The 16925-nt window shown below is 45.6% G+C and overlaps 1 protein-coding gene across 2 annotated transcripts in view; it reads left to right on the top strand.

Moving 5' to 3' along the window:
- LOC144500592 (integrin beta-3-like) overlaps positions 1–16925 on the top strand; it is a 106710-nt gene that overhangs the window by 66959 nt on the left and 22826 nt on the right. For both annotated transcript variants that reach the window (XM_078223756.1, XM_078223757.1), the window contains exon 10: positions 8674–9106. In XM_078223756.1, the coding sequence (XP_078079882.1) occupies positions 8674–9106 (433 nt within the window). The remainder of the gene's footprint in view (positions 1–8673; positions 9107–16925) is intronic.

Here is a 16925-nt window from a genome sequence, read left to right as displayed (position 1 = left end):
TCCAACACCCTCCCAGGCAGCGCATTCCAGACCATCACCACCCTCTGAGTAGAAGAGCTTTTCCTCAATTCCCCCCCAAACCTCCCACCCCTCACTTTCAACTTGTGTCCCCTCATAACTGACCCTTCAACGAAGGGGAATAGCTGCCCCCTATACACCCTGTCCACGGGCCTCATAATCATGTTTCTATGACTTAGAATTTGGGAAGGGATCAACTGTGGAGCAACCTGTGCTGAACTCTCTGAGCCTCTCTGATTTCTCGGTAAACCAGGTATTAAATTTGGGCACATTGTCTCAATTGTAACACAGCTGGGGTTCTCTTATGTGACTCAGGATAGTGGAGTTGGGGTGGGGGGGGGGGCGGGGGGGTGCAATTTTGCTGCAACACCACAGTGCTGGGAATCCTGAGGGCTTCTGGGAGGAAGGAAGAAGCTTCACTCCCTTCTCCCCATCACCCCCCTCCCACAACTCTCCCCCCGAGCAATGCGAACATCTCAGGTTCAGCATTACAAAAGGTGTAAATGAGAAATGTTTTTAGACATATCTCCCTATTTAAGATCAGTTTACAGTATTTGCCTTATCTTTTTCACCCTTTGCTGACAACACCAGGATCAACTGGCCACAAGAATGTTGGGGCCTACATGGCTTTAAATTATGGAGCCTTTTGTCATTTAGTACTGATGGACCTTAGCAACAGATATCATAGCAACCACCAATCTCTCACCTCATGTGTAAGGAGCTGGCACTGAAGAAACTCTTTGGTCAATCTTACCCAAACAGCAATGCCAGCTATTACATCACGTTCTTTTAATAATAAGTGCAATTAAGTCTTAAATTCTTTTTGCATAATAAGGAATCAGTCAGGGTATAATTACTGCATTTCCCAAACTGAAAAGATGAGCTTAATTAAAATAGTATCCCTGTGGCCTCAGCCCAGTAATTAATTATCGTGGTTAAAATGCAACAGGAAGTTTTCATGAGGTTTGGTTGCATCAAAATTAACAAAATATTTTAACACTTAATGTACTAGGTTCTTCTCGAACCAACTGTTTTGGTTTGAGCAACACTACAAAGTAATCAGCCCAATGCACCCATGTTGGTGTTTTGACAAGGTCTCACATAACAGACCACTGTGTAAAGTTAAAGCACATGGGATTGCAGGTAATGTCTTGAGATGGCGAGAAAGCTGGTTAGCAGATAGGAAGCAAAGAGTCGGTATAAATGGGTCTTTATCTGATTGGCAGTCAGTGACGAGTGGGGTACTGCAGGGATCTGTGCTAGGGCCCCAACTGTTCACATTATATATGAATGATTTGGAAAAGGGAACTAAATGTATTATCTCCAAATTTGCAGATGATACAAAGTTGGGTGGGAGGGTGAGCTGTGAGGAGGATGCAGAGATGCTTCAGCGTGATTTGGACAGGCTAAGTATGTGGTTCATATGCAGGGCAGATGCAGTATAATGTGGATAAGTGTGAGGTTATCCACTTTGGTAGCAATAATAGGAAGACAAATTATTACTTGAATGGGTGTAAATTAAGAGAGGTGGATACTCAGCGGAACCTTGGTGTCCTCGTGCATCAGTTGCTGAAAGTAAGTGCGCAGGTACAGCAGGCAGTAAAGAAAGCAAATGGTATATTAGCCTTCATAGCGAGAGGTTTTGAGTATGGGAATAGGGATGTTTTAATGCAATTGTACAGGGCGTTGGTGAGGCCACACCTGGAGTATTGTGTCCTTATCTGAGGAAAGATGTCCTTGCTATAGAGGGAGTACAGCAAAGGTTTACCAGGCTGATTCCTGGGATGACAGCTCTGTCATATGAGGAGAGACTAAGTCAGTTAGGATTATATTCACTGGAGTTTATAGAAATTTATAAAATTCGAACAGGGTCAGACATGGTAGATTCAGAAAGAATGTTCCCAATGGTGGGGGAGTCCAGAACTAGGGGTCATAGTTTGAGGATAAGGGGAAAACCCTTAGAACTGAGGTGAGAAGAAATTTCTTCACCCAGAGGGTGGTGAATGTGTGGAATTCGCGACCACAGAATGAAGTTGAGGCCAAAACATTGTCTGATTTCAAGAAAAAAATTAGATATAGCTCTTGGGATTAAAGGGATCAAGGGATTTGGGGGCAAGGGGAAATCAGGATATTGATTTTGATGATCAGCCATGATCAAAATGAATGGCGGAGCAGGCTCGAAGGGCCAAATGGCCTCCTCCTGCTTCTAGTTTCTATGGTTCTATGCTACAAGCAGGCCTCCTCCCACCCATTTTCATCGAACGCTAACCGGATATCCTTCCCATTCCTTTGTCCCTCTTGTGATCATCAATGTTGTTCATTTCAAATACTTGGACCTAGGAAAGTAGGAAATTGATGGACGTTGAGTGAAAGAATTATGGAACGAATGGTCAGATAGGATCTCAGAAGGTTTCTGAAGAAGACAGGAGAGATGGAGAGTGTTCAGCGGTGGGAATGGTCTGGGGCAGGGTGGAAGATTTGATGGAGCAGCTGAAGGTCAGTTGTACTTGGGCATGTAGTATCTCGAATGATAGGCAACCACCAAGTAGATTATGGAATAAACCATTTATTGAGATAAATAATTATATACAGAGAATGAGAAAAAATACTATCGCACTCCACGACTCCAGATTCCTAACAACCAGTGAAATCCTGCGCTCTGCCCCTGGAATCACGCGCTCCAACCTTTTTGGTTGGCCGGGTCATATGACCCTCAGAGAGCTCACCCTTAAAGGGACACGGTACCACAGAGCAGGAGCAGCAAATCCCAGTCTAGGAACTCAGCAACTCAGGACTTGGCCGCCAATGGTACAGTTCAAGCGATTGTGAAAGGGCACATAGGAGGTTAGGGTCAGAGGACTGAAGATTGCATCGGAACTGGAGGAGGCCATTTAACCCTTCAAGCCAATTAACTTCATTCAATACAGGCCTGAATGTTCTGTAGCTTCATTCCATCTGCCTTGGTTACATATCCACTGGTATCCTAATCCAATCAAAATTGATTAATCTCAGTTTTGATGTTATCAATTTAATTAGAGATCAGAGATGGGGCAGTTCAAAGACAGACTTCACATCCCTGGGCCAAGTGAGAGCCGCTTAATGAGTCTCACCTTCCAACGATGCTGAAGGTGAGGCCTTTACCATGTGGGCACCTGGCAGCTTCCTTGCAGCCTCTGGAGCAGTGACAGCTGGGCACCCTGTGTCCATGGGCGATATCTAGGGTTGTTCGCCACCCCGCGCTCCCCCGCCCCCGCGCCCCCCCCCCCCCCCCCCCCCCCCCCCCCCCCCACACCCCTTCCAGTAAAAGTCACACCTCAACTCTCAACTCTCCACACCAAACACTCTCCCCCTCACCAGGGGTTACTGGACAGGCCTCAGTGAGTCTCTCCCGTTAATTATTCCTCCAGGGCCTCCATTAAGCTTCCAGCCCGGGCCTCCTGTAGTCCCAGGAGTGGCCAGTGCTCTTGGTGGCGCAGCTGGGAATGAAGAGTTGGCAGCCCTTTGGCCAGTGGAGATGGGCGACCTTCACCTCTAAAGCTACTAGAGCCCCAACACTGGGCATGACACTGCCTGGTGACCATTTAATTCTATCAAGGCTCCCAGAAACAGCTAAGGCAGAATAGGCCTATACTTCTGGAATTTAGAAGAATGAGGGGAGATCAAATTGAGGTATACAAGATGATAAAAGGTATGGATAAAGTAGACATGGAGCAGATGCTTCCTCTTGTGGGGCATTCTAGGACGAGAGATCATAGTCCTCGAATAAGGAATAGCATATTTAAAATAGAGTTGAGGAGAAACTACTTCTCCCAAAGGGTTGTGAATCTGTGGAATTCACTACCCCAAAGTGTGGTGGATGCTGGCACAGTGAGTAAAATTAAGGAAGAGTTAGACAGATTTTTAATTGATAATGGGTTGAAGGGTTATGGGGAGGAGGCAGGAAAATGGAGATGAGGAGCATATCAGCCATGATTGATGGCGGAGGGGATTCGATGGGCTGAATGGCCTAATCCTGCTCCTATATCTTATGAACTTTAAACCCCTGGCCTGTCAATTGGAATGCCACCCCTGACATTGAAGCCATCCTGGGGTATGGGCTGAGGATGTGGAGTAATTGTTAAATTAAGGCAAGGTTTTTTTTAAATTCAGTGCAGTTGGTGAGGAGGGATGGCAGGGAACCAGTGTACGCAGGGAAATGGACGGGGTGAGTCGAATTGCAGATTTGAGTGTTTATGATTCCAGATCTGTTTAAAATTAAGGTAGGGTTTTTAAGAATAAATGGGAAAAGATGGCATTCCACTGGTAGGAGGCTGGGGAACCAGAGAACACAAATTTAAGCTCATTGATTAAAGCGATGAGAGAGAGAAATATTTTGACCCAACAGGTTGTTATGGTCTGGAATACGTTGCCTGGAAGATGATGGAAGCAGATTGAACAGTGCCTTTCAAAGAGGAAATGGATAAATAATTGATGGGGGAAAAGAGCAGAGGGGTGGACAGTGTTGGATAGCTCTTTAAAAAAACCATCCCAAAGTGTAGAAGATGGAAGCTCCCTTTACACTGAGCGATTGCTTTGTTCTGTGTGAAAGACAAAAACAATTAGCAGTGGGGAGAATGGCAGCTAAACCAATTAATTGTTCTCTGTTGGAAGACTGAGGAAATCAAATCTTAGATCAAAGGATTCTTGAACTGCAATGGGAGGTCAAGTGAGGAGTTCTCCATCACACTCCTGACTTGTGCCTTGTACGGCGACTGGGAGGTCAGCCAAGGGGCTATCATCATCCCCTCATGCCTCACACTGGGAGGCACAGAGGGTGGACCCAAGGGTGAGCGAGAGACATAGATTCACAACAACGTGGTTTCCTCACAAGATGAGCACTTTCCAAGATGGAACTCATAGAATGGGATCAGTGACCAGAAACCTAACTGGACTAGCTGCATGAACAGGGCTACAAGAGCAGGTCAGAGGCTGGGAATCCTGTGGTGAGTAATTCACCTCCTGGCTCCCCAAAGCCTGTCCACCATCTACAAGGCACAGGTCAGGAGTGTGATGGAATATTCTCCACTTGACTGGATGGGTGCAGCTTGCAATGACACTCAAGAAGCTCAACACCATCCAGGACAAAGCAGCCCACTTCATCCACCAACATTCAGTCCCTCCACTATTGACACACAGTGGCAGCAGTGTGTACCATCTACAAGATGCATTGCAGCAACTCACCAAACCTCTTTGGACAGCACTTTCCAAATCCACAACCACTACCACCTAGAAGGACAAGGGCAGCAGATGCATGGGACACCATTACCTCAAAGTCCTCCTCCAAGCCACTCACCACCTTGACTTGGAAATATAATCATCGTTCCTTCACTGTCGCTGGAACAAAGTCCTGGAACTCCCTCCCTAACAGCACTGTGGATGTACTTACATCACAGGGACTGCAGCAGTTCCAAAAGGCAGCTCATCACCACCAATAAATGCTGGCCTCGCCAATGACACACACATTTCATGAATGAATCGAAAAAGGAGGTACCCTCAGGGTAAAGAGGGAACCCAAGGGACCAGCACCCAGTATTACCCAGTGCAATGGAATGGGAGAAGTGTCACCAGAATGGACAGCAGCTCTTGGAGGGACTAGCTCTGTCAGCATAGCTGCCCAAACAAGTCAGTGCAGGCACCATAAACAGGGGCTTAACATCCTAGCAACCCGATAGTTCCAGGACACGGCCCAATAACACAAACTGCACGAACAATTTCAGCTCATTGATTGCAATCCCCATGAACATTGCTCGAGCCCGAGTGTGCACAGTGTCGATGGATAGTGGATTTCTGATAGCTACCATGGGTAACTTTGCCATGGTTCAGTTCTGACTTGGCATGACACTGCCAGTATTGACTGCTCCTGCTGAACCTCAATTGTTCCTTACACTTTTATTGGCTGGTTCATGGACTTGGTTGGCTTCTGAGATGCCTGCAATGTGTGGACCCTATACTTCCTAACATAACCCTATCCTATAAAAGGAAAAACTTCTTGATGATATTACTTATAAGGACAACATCTCTTTGGAGATCTTGTCTTCAGATGCAAAGGTGAAGATTTAGGCAGAGGATACGTTATGCAAATATGAACAAACTGGGCCAGCCAAAGTATCCTAGACCTTCATCAGCCTATGGTTGGTTAAGGTACTCCCCACCACTTCAGTGTACTCCTGTGTACTCCATGTATCCATGTACTCCATATACAGTGTAATTTGTGTATTCCCATGTGCTCCTGTGTACTCTGTGCACTCTTTTAAAGTTTACTTATTAGCCACAAGTAAGGCTTACATTAACACTGCAATGAAATTATTGTGAAATTCCCCTAGTTGCCACACTCTGGCACCTGTTCGGGTCAATGCACCCAAGCAGCAGGTCTTTCAGATTGTGGGAGGAAACTGGAGCACCCGGAGGAAACCCACGTAGACACGTGCAGACTCCACACAGACAGTGACCCAAGCCGGGAATCAAACCCGGGTCCCTGGCTCTGTGAGGCAGCAGCACTAACCACTGTGCCACCATGCCGTTGTACTCCTGCATACACCTGCGTACTCCTGCGTATTCCTGTATACTCCTGTGTACTCCATGTACTCTTATACTCTTATGTACTCTTACGTACTCTTATGTATTCCTGTACACCCTGTGTACTCGATGCAACAGCATTTCATAGATACCACAAGCATTTGCATTATTAAAAAATGCCTGAAGCAAAGTAAAAAATGTTCTGAGCTACTTCACAAGATCTTCCCGAGGAAGAGGAGGATGATGCCGCTGTGCTGATTTCTAATTTGCTGGATGAGAGGGTAACTTCCATAGAAAATCTAACCAAATGTACATGACAAAGAATGCCCGCTCACGGAAGACATGTTGAAGCCCCTGGAGGCATCTGTGCAACCCTGGAGCAAAATCAGACGGCTCATTAAAAAAGATAGTTTTTAAAAAGTTATCTTTGAACATTTCTCATTGTCAGATATAGAAATAATGCAAATGGAGGAGAACAGGCTGTTTGGCCATCAGTCAAGCATCATCCAATTGGATAATGAGTCTTCTTGCTTTCCGATTGGCGTAGGAAGACCATACATCACAGGATGGATGAGTTGGCTGATTAATGGCTGGAATGTGAGGGCAAGTCATGTGATGAAACCTCCAGGAATATATTCAATCACAGTTGGCAACCCTACTTGGATATGACTTTTGACAGTCAGTCAGCTGGACTATTATTGGCTGTATTTATTGTGTAGAGTCAAGGCATCAATTTCGATAATACTTCCTCTATGTGTAGTCTCTCTTCTGAATGGTTTCCAGATTCTCTCCTCTAATATTCCGTCCCAATCTCATTTTGCTGCTCTCTAATCCATATATGAATGATTCTGCCCCTGTTCTCCCTCACAGCGCCAGGTACCCAGATTCAATTCCCGGCTTGGGTCACTGTCTGTGCGGAGTCTGCAGTTTCTCCCCATGTCTTCGTGGTTTTCCTCCAGGTGCTCCGGTTTCCTCCCACAGTCCCGAAAGACGTGCTGGTTAGAGTGTATTGGCCATGCTAAATTTTCCCTCAGTGTACCCAAACAGCACCGGAGTGTGGCGACTCGGGAATTTTCACAGTAACTTCATTGCAGTGTTAATGTAAGCCTACTTGTGACACTAATAAATAAACTTTAAACTTTTCTAGCTCTAACCTTGCTGGTGATGGCTTGCTTTCTATATACTCATTTGAAACAAAACTATATATTTTTTGAAAAATCACATACAAACTCAAATGTCTCAGCTGGCAAACCCAGAGGTTAATACGTAGCACAGATTACCATCGACTTGTACTGAAATAGCAATCCAAGAATCAATAGCACTCTTTACTAGAATAGGAACCCACAGAGTAATAATGAACCACAGAGTAAAAAGAATACATAGAATTTTAGCAATGTCTAGAGTAAAGAATCGTGGAATCATAAGGGAAAAGAAATCCACAAGCTGATAGTAATCTGTAGAGTAATAGCAGTCATGATTAATATCAGTTCAAGTGTAATGAAAACCATTTGAAGTATTCTGCGATGTGTTCATGTGAACCTTTATGATTCCATGGCCAGTGTTGGAAGGGAAGTAAGGAATTCTCCTTCTAGTCTGGCCAACATTCTTGCTTTACTTACCAAAATAGTTCTGGTCATTCATCTCGTTGCTGTTTGGATAATGGCACAAATGGACTGCAATAATTACCTTTGTAACACTAGTAACTGCCTTTCAAAGTAACCCATTAGGTGCAAAGCACTTCTGTGCACGGTGGCACAGTGGTTAGCACTGCTGCCTCACAGCGCCGGGGACCTGGTTTTGATTCCTGGCTTCGGTCACTGAGTGGAGTTTGCACGTTCTCCCCATGTCTGTGTGTATTTCCTCCGGGTGCTCCAGTTTCCTCCCAGAGTCCAAAGATGTGCGGGTTAGGTGCATTGGCCATGCTAAATTGCCCCTTAGTGTCAGGGGGACTATCCAGGGTAAATGCATGGGATTATAGGGATAGGGCCTGGGTGGGATAGTGGTCAGTGCAGATTTGATGAACTGAATGGCCTCCTTCTGCACTGTGTGATTCTATGACCTTGAGCGTTATAACAATGCAAGAATTTTCTTTGTCCCCAGGTGAATTTTACTGTAAAGCTGGAGGCTGTAGACTGTCCAAAGGATGGGAAAGTGAAGACGTTTTCGCTGAAGCCCATTCTGTTTAAGGATTCACTGGATGTGACTGTCAATTTTAACTGTGATTGCAAGTGCGAAAACAATGCGCTGGAAAACAGCACTCTGTGCACCAATGGTAATGGGACCTATGAGTGCGGAATATGCAGGTGTCTCCCAGGACGCCTTGGACCTCTCTGTGAGTGTTCAGAGAGCGAATCCTCAGTGACTGACCAAGCCACCTGCTCCCCGGCGAAAGGCGACCCCATTTGCAGTAACCGTGGGGAATGTATTTGTGGACAGTGTGTCTGTCACAATAATCAATTTGGGATCATTTCTGGCAAGTTCTGTGAATGCGATGACTTTTCCTGTGGACGTTACAAGGGAGAGCTCTGTTCAGGTGAGTGACCAAATCCTCTGTTACTTGAAAGTCTTGGCCAATGTAACAACATAATGGAGTTTAGAAAGATGAGGGAGGATCTCATTGAAACTTACAGAATACTGAGAGGCCTGGATAGAGTGGACGTGGAGAAGGTATTTCCACTAGTAGGAGAGACTAGAACCCGAGGGCACAGCCTCAGAGTAAAGGGGCGGCCCTTTGGAACTGAGATTAGGAGGAATTTCTTCTGTTAGAGCAGTGGTTCCCAAAGGGTGCGGCGCGCCACACTGGTGCGGCGAGAGAGGATGGCAAGTGTGGCGGGAAGATTCAAGGACAATCAAAGAAACATTTAAACATGGTTTAAACAAGCATTGTTTTATACTTTCTGGAAGTCCCATGATCATATTATAAAGTAGTTGTGTTCTACGTTATGAATCAAGCACTGCTAGGAGTTGATTTTTTTTTGTTTTTGAATGTATTTCTTATCAATAACACATTTGGTGTGGCGTGAGCAAATTTTTATTCCGAAAGTGCGGCCCAGTGAAAAAAGTTTGGGAACCACTGAGTTAGAGGGTGGTGAATCAATGGAATGCGTTGCCACAGATGGCTGTGGAGACCAGGTCAGTGAGTATATTTAAGACAGAGATAGATTCTTGTTTGGTAAGGGGATCAAAGGTTATGGGGAAAAGGCGGGAGAATGGGGTTGAGAAACTTATCAGCCATAGCAGAGCAAAATTCGATGGGTCGAATAGTCTAATTCTGTTCCCATGTCTTATGATCTTATGGACTCATTGTGGCTTGAAGTTACAAAAAGGTTTATTACTAACGATAAATAGATTTATACAAACAAGGCTCTGACAGAACTGAACACATGTCTATTCTCCACTCCTTCCTGGCTCCACCCAAGGACCCTCTCCGACCCAGGACGCATGTCTTTACACCCGATTGGCTTGGCTTCCCGCGCTGCCACTCCATAAGGTCTGGCCCGATCACATGGTCCTCGGAGATCGCTCCCTTAAAGGGGCCATGCTACCACAGCCGACAGTATCAATGCCTGTCCATCATTGGCCAGTGCCTGTCATTGTGATTCCGAGACCACAGCCTTCCTTTTTCTGATGCCTCCTCCCAAAGATCCTGACTGACACGTATATAAAGTCAAGTAAAGGCCTAATCGCTCAGGAACTGATAAGTGATTGGTGTGGAGTCAAATTTGCCATTTGGTGTACTGTTTTAGCATCATCCTCCTGCACACAAATTGGTTGCCATGTTTCCCAGATTACAGCAGTGGTCAACATTTCAAAAGTACTTAATTGGTCGAATTGTAGAAGTCTACAAGGTTATGAGGGGCATGGACAGAATGGATAGTCAGAAGCTTTTTCCCAGGGTGGAAGAGTTAATTACGAGGGGGCATGGGTTTAAGGTGCGAGGGGCAAGGTTTAAAGGAGATGTACATGGCAGGATTTTACACAGACGATGGTGGGTGCCTGGAACGTTCTGCTGGGGGAGATAGTGGAAGCAGATACGATAGTGACTTTTAAGGGGCGTCTTGACAAATACATGGTTAGGATGGGAATAGAGGGATATGGTGCCCGGAAGTTCAGATGGGCAGCATGGTCAGTGCAGGCTTGGAGGGCCGAAGGACCTGTTCGTATGCTGTAATCTTTTTGTTCTTTGGTTGTAAAGGGCCCTGGGAGGTCTTGAAGTCACAAAAGGCGCGGTATAAATGCATGTCTTTCATTCGCTGCATTTATCATGCACATTTTATCTCTTACACTGTGGCCCTCTTTAAGACAGATATCTACAAATAATTCAAATTTTATTTTATTTGATTTATTATTGTCACATTTATTAACATACAGTGAAAAGTATTGTTTCTTGCGCGCTATACAGGCAAAACATACCGTTCATAGAGAAGGAAATGAGAAAGTGCAGAATGTAATGTTGTAGTCATAGTCATAGCTAGGGTGTAGAGAAAGATCAACTTAATGCGAGGTAAGTCCATTCAAAAGTCTGACAGCAGCAGTGAAGAAGCTGTTCTTGATTCGGTTGGTACGTGACCTCAGACTTTTGTATCTTTTTCCCGAAGGAAGAAGGTGTAAGAGAGAATGTCCGGGTGGGTGGGGTCCTTAATTATGGTGGCTGCTTTGCCGAGGCAGCGGGAAGTGTAGACAGAGTCAATGGCTGGGAGGCTGGTTTGCGTGATGGTTTGGGCTGCATTCACGACCTTTTGTAGTTTCTTGCAGTCTTGGGCAGAGCAGGAGCCATACCAAGCTGTGATAGAACCAGAAAGAATGCTTCCTATGATGCATCTGTAAAGGTTGGTGAGAGTCATAGCTGACACGCCAAATTTTCTTTTTATTACCCTGTTGTGTTTTTTACTCTAGTTCTATGATGCCGTTATGTAAGACAAACATATTGGTATGAATTAATGGACCCTGTTTATCTACAAGAGGTGGGACAGGCAAAAGGACTGCCAAATTTAACAACAAGACTTCACTTCCTCGTTTTCCAGACCTCAGCCATAAATGCTTAGGGGGGGCCAAAAGAGAAAATGCTGGAAAATCTCAGCAGGTCTGGCAGCAACTGTGAGGAGAGAAAAGAGCTGGTGTTTTGAGTCCCAATGACCCTCTGTCAAAGCTAAAAGGCATAGAAAGTGGGAGATATTTATACTGCAGGGGGAGGGAATGAAACTTGAGTCATAGCCATAAAAACAAGAGGAAAGGCTGCTAATGGCAGTCCATAGAGAGAATAGAAGGTGTGAATGACCAAACGGCAGAGAAGCTGAAATCAGAGGGTAAGCTGTGTCAGATGAAGATTGGGGGGCGTGGGGCGGGGGGGGGGGGGGGGGGGGGGGGGAGGATGGGGGAGATGGGCGTGGGAACCTGAACCTGATGGGGGAGACAGGGGGGTGGGAACCTGAATTGTAGCTCCGGTGTACAGGAGGTTGAGAGTAGTGAGGTCATGGATGAGGTTCAGAGTCGCAGGAGTGTACTGGCAGGCAGGAAGGCGGTTTGAAGTGTGTATACTTCAACGCCAGGAGCATCCGGAATAAGGTGGGTGAGCTTGCAGCATGGGTTGGTACTTGGGATTTCGATGTTGTGGCCATCTCGGAGACATGGATAGAGCAGGGACAGGAATGGTTGTTGCAGGTTCCGGGGTTTAGATGTTTCAGTAAGTGCAGGGAAGGTGGTAAAAGAGGGGGAGGTGTGGCATTGTTAGTCAAGGACAGTATTACGGTGGCAGAAAGGACATTTGATGAGGACTCGTCTACTGAGGTAGTTTGGGCTGAGGTTAGAAACAGGAAAGGAGAGATCACCCTGTTGGGAGTTTTTTATTGACCTCCGAAAAGTTCCAGAGATGTAGAGGAAAAGATTGCAAAGATGATTCTGGATAGGAGCGAAAGTAACAGGGTAGTTGTACTGGGGGACTTTAACTTTACAAATATTGACTGGAAAAGCTATAGTTCGAGTACTTTAGAGGGGTCGGTTTTTGTCCAGTGTGTGCAGGAAGGCTTCCTGACGCAGTATGTAGATAGACCAACAAGAGGCGAGGCCACATTGGATTTGGTACTGGGTAATGAACCAGGCCAGGTGTTAGATTTGGAGGTAGGTGAGCACTTTGGTGACAGTGACCACAATTCGATTACGTTTACTTTAGCAATGGAAAAGGATAGGTATATACCAAAGGGCAAGAGTTATAGCTGGGGGAAAGGAAATTATGATGCGATTAGGCGAGATTTAGCTGGCATAGGTTGGGGAAGGAAACTGCAGGGGATGGGCACAATTGTAATGTGGAACTTGTTCAAGGAACAGCTACTACGCGTCCTTGATAAATATGTACCTGTCAGGCAGGGAGGAAGCAGACGTGTGAGGGAACCGTGGTTTACTAAGGAGGTTGAATCTCTTGTGAAGAGGAAGAAGGAGACTTATGCTAAGATGAGACGTGAAGGCTCAGTTAGGGCACTTGAGAGTTACAAGTTAGCCAGGAAGGACCTAAAGAAAGAGTTAAGAAGAGCCAGGAGGGGACATGAAAAGTCTTTGGCAGGTAGGATCAAGGAAAACCCTAAAGCTTTCTATAGGTATGTCAGGAGTAAAAGAATGACTAGGGTAAGATTAGGGCCAGTCAAGGACAGGAGTGGGAAGTTGTGCGTGGAGTCTGAAGAGATAGGAGAGGCACTAAATGAATATTTTTCGTCGGTATTCACACTGGAGAGGGACAGTGTTGTTGAGGGGAGTACTGAGATGCAGGCTGTTGGACTGGATGGGATTGATGTTCATAAGGAGGAGGTGTTAGCAATTCTGGAAAGGGTAAAAATAGAAAAGTCCCCTGGGCCGGATGGGATTTATCCTAGGATTCTCTGGGAGGCTAGAGAGGAGATTGCAGAGCCTTTGGCTTTGATCTTTGTGTCGTCATTGTCTACAGGAACAGTGCCAGAAGACTGGAGGATAGCAAATGTTGTCCCCTTGTTCAAGAAGGGGAGTAGGGACAACCCTGGTAATTATAGACTGGTGAGCCTTACTTCTGTTGTGGGCAAAGTATTGGAAAGGATTATAAGAGATAGGATTTATAATCACCTAGAAAGGAATAATTTGATTAGGGATAGTCAGCACGGTTTTCTGAAGGGTGGGTCGTGCCTCACAAACCTTATTGAGTTCTTTGAGAAGGTGACCAAAGAGGTGGATGAGGGTAAAGCAGTTGATGTGGTGTATATGGATTTCAGCAAAGCATTTGATAAGGTTCCCCATGGTAAGCTTTTGCAGAAAATACAGACACATGGGATTGAGGGTGATTTATTGGTTTGGATCAGGAATTGGCGAGCTGTAAGAAAACAGATGGTGGTAGTTGATGGGAAATATTCATCCTGGAGTTCGGTTACTAGTGGTGTACCGCAAGGATCTGTTTTGGGGCCACTGCTGTTGTCATTTTTATTAATGACTTGGATGAGGGCGTGGAAGGATGGATTAGTAAATTTGCGGATGACACTAAAGTCGGTGGAGTTGTAGACAGTGCGGAGGGAAGTGGCGGAGGGAAGTGGCAGGTTACAGAGGGACATAGATAAGCTGCAGAGCTGGGCTGAGAGGTGGCAAATGGAGTTTAATGCAGAAAAATGTGAGGTGATTCACTTTGGAAGGAGTAACAGGAATACAGAGTACTGGGCTAATGGTAAGATACTTGGTAGTGTGGATGAACAGAGGGATCTGGGTGTCCATGTGCATAGATCCCTGAAAGTTGGCACCCAGGTTGATAGGGTTGTTAAGAAGGCGTACGGTGTGTTAGCTTTTATTGGTAGAGGGATTGAGTTTCGGAGCCAGGAGGTCATGCTGCAACTGTACAAAACTCTGGTGCGGCCGCATTTGGAGTATTGCGTACAGTTCTGGTCGTCGCATTATAGGAAGGATGTGGAAGTGTTGGAAAGGGTGCAGAGGAGATTTACCAGGATGTTGCCTGGTATGGTGGGAAAATCGTATGAGGAAAGGCTGAGGGGCTTGAGGTTGTTTTTGTTAGAGAGAAGAAGGTTAAGAGGTGACTTAATAGGTATACAAGATGATCAGAGGATTAGATAGGGTGGATAGTGAGAGCACGAGGGGACATAGCTTTAAATTGAGGGGTGAGAGATATAGGACAGATGTTAGAGGTAGGTTCTTTACTCAGAGAGTAGTAAGGGCGTGGAATGCCCTGCCTGCAGCAGTGGTGGACTCGTCAACGTTGAGAGCGTTCAAGTGGTTATTGGATAAACATATGGATGATATTGGAATAGTGTAGATTAGAGGGGCTTTAGATTGGTACCACTGGTCGGCGCAACATCGAGGGCCGAAGGGCCCGTACTGCGCTGTGATGTTCTATGTTCTATGTTCTAGATGTGTGGGATAGAGGCAAAATTGAGAAAAAGGGGGCAAGGGGAAACAAAGGGGAGAAAAGGTAAGGAAAGGGGCATAAAATAGGGGGAAAGAGTGGGGGGGGGGGAAGAAAAATAAAGAAAGACAATGAAGAAATAAAAGGTCGCGAACAGTTAAAAATAAAATGAAACAAAGTGGTCGAGCTGAGATTTTCCAGCATTTTCTCTTTTGGTTTCAGATTCTAGCATCCGCAGTAATTTGCTTTTATCCAATGGTTAGGGAGGGGAAGGGGGGTGGAGGCACTCCCTATCCTCCACCCACAAGACCGAGTTGCTCTGGCTACCTTTACCTGTCAGGTTTCCTGATTCCAGCTGGCATTAAGTGAAAAAGGCTGTGAAATCCTCAGGATCGCAGCCTTACCAACACAGTGGGATAAGATGCTGCTGCATTTAGGTGACAATCTCTTTGTAGGTCAGTTAGCGCAGTTGGTTTGAGCATGATGTTAATAACCTCAAAGTCGTCGGTTCAATCCCTGTATCAGTGTGACTGCTCACCTTCGACACACACCAGTGCCTTACCCCAATTTGCACTGTAGAGCAAATTTACAAGAATGGTACCCAAAATGTGTGGGTTGATGTATCAGAAAAGGATCAACTGGCTGGATCTCTTCCCTTTGAAAAAAGAAAGCTGAGGGGTGATCTAATAGAAGTCTTTAAAATGGTGAGAAGTTTTGATAGTGTCTATAGAGAGAATGTTCCCTCTGGTGGGGTAGAGCATAACCTGAAGCTGTCAATATGAGATAGACACCAAGAAATCCAATCGGGAATTCAGAAAAAACTTCTTTATCCGAAGAGTGGTGAGACTGTGGAACTCACTACCAGAGAGAGTGGTGGAAGCCAATAGTCTAGATGAATTTAAGGGGAAGTTAGACAAGGAAATGAGGGGGAAGGGAATCGAGGGTTGGGATGGTAGATTTAGATGAGGAAATATAGGAGGAGGCTCAAGTGAAGCTTAAAGACCGACATGGACTGGTTGTGCTGTTTCAACAGAGGGAACATTCAACACCACCCCAGAGTCGCACCTCCCCCCCACAACAGAAATACACATGCAGACACACAGATACACATGCAGACACACACACACACACACTCACAAATACACACGCAGACACACACTCTCACTCACAGACACACACACACATGCACACACAGACCATACTCACACGTTCACACAGATGCAGACAGACACACACACTCACGCACACACATAGACACGCGCACACACACATACTCACACACACACACTCACACACACACATAGACATGCTCACACACACACAGACACACACGTACACACAGACATACACACTCACACAGATATACACACACAGACATGCTCACACACACACATACACACAGATAGACACGTTCACACACACACACACACACACACACACACATAGACACGGTCACACACACACAGACACATAAACACACACACGCAGATATATAAACAGTCACATAGACACAGATACAGACACACTCAGGCAGTGCTACTGAGATGAGAGAAACCCTTGTCCACTTTGAAAGTGGATGGTGGACAACTATGGTCCTATCATCATATTCTGGCCTCTTGTGCCGTGTGAACAATGTCCCTCCTACCATGGCCTACAGCATAAGAACCTCCTTATCCCATGGGATATTGAAGTATGTCAGTTGGAGTAAGTGGAGACTAACTGGGGATATAACCAGTCAGCAATATATAATTCATTGGTGAAATCCCATAAAGAGCCTGTCACCCTGGATAGGCTGAACCCAAATCTGGAGAATGACTTAGAACATAAATGATACAGGGAAAATATATCCCTGACTCGGAAGTATTGCATTAAAGGCCTCATGTAAATATGACTTGAGAATAGTTTCAGTCGAATCCCTGTAATTACACATCTGCAGGGAGTCACAGCATCGGAATGGGCTGGGACATTATACCAGGCCAGAGTGTAG

Source organism: Mustelus asterias, chromosome 11, assembly GCF_964213995.1.
Source record: "Mustelus asterias chromosome 11, sMusAst1.hap1.1, whole genome shotgun sequence".
Taxonomy (NCBI): domain Eukaryota; kingdom Metazoa; phylum Chordata; class Chondrichthyes; order Carcharhiniformes; family Triakidae; genus Mustelus; species Mustelus asterias.
The sequence above is the reverse complement of the archived record's forward strand: the minus strand, read 5'-3'. Positions and strand labels throughout refer to the sequence as shown.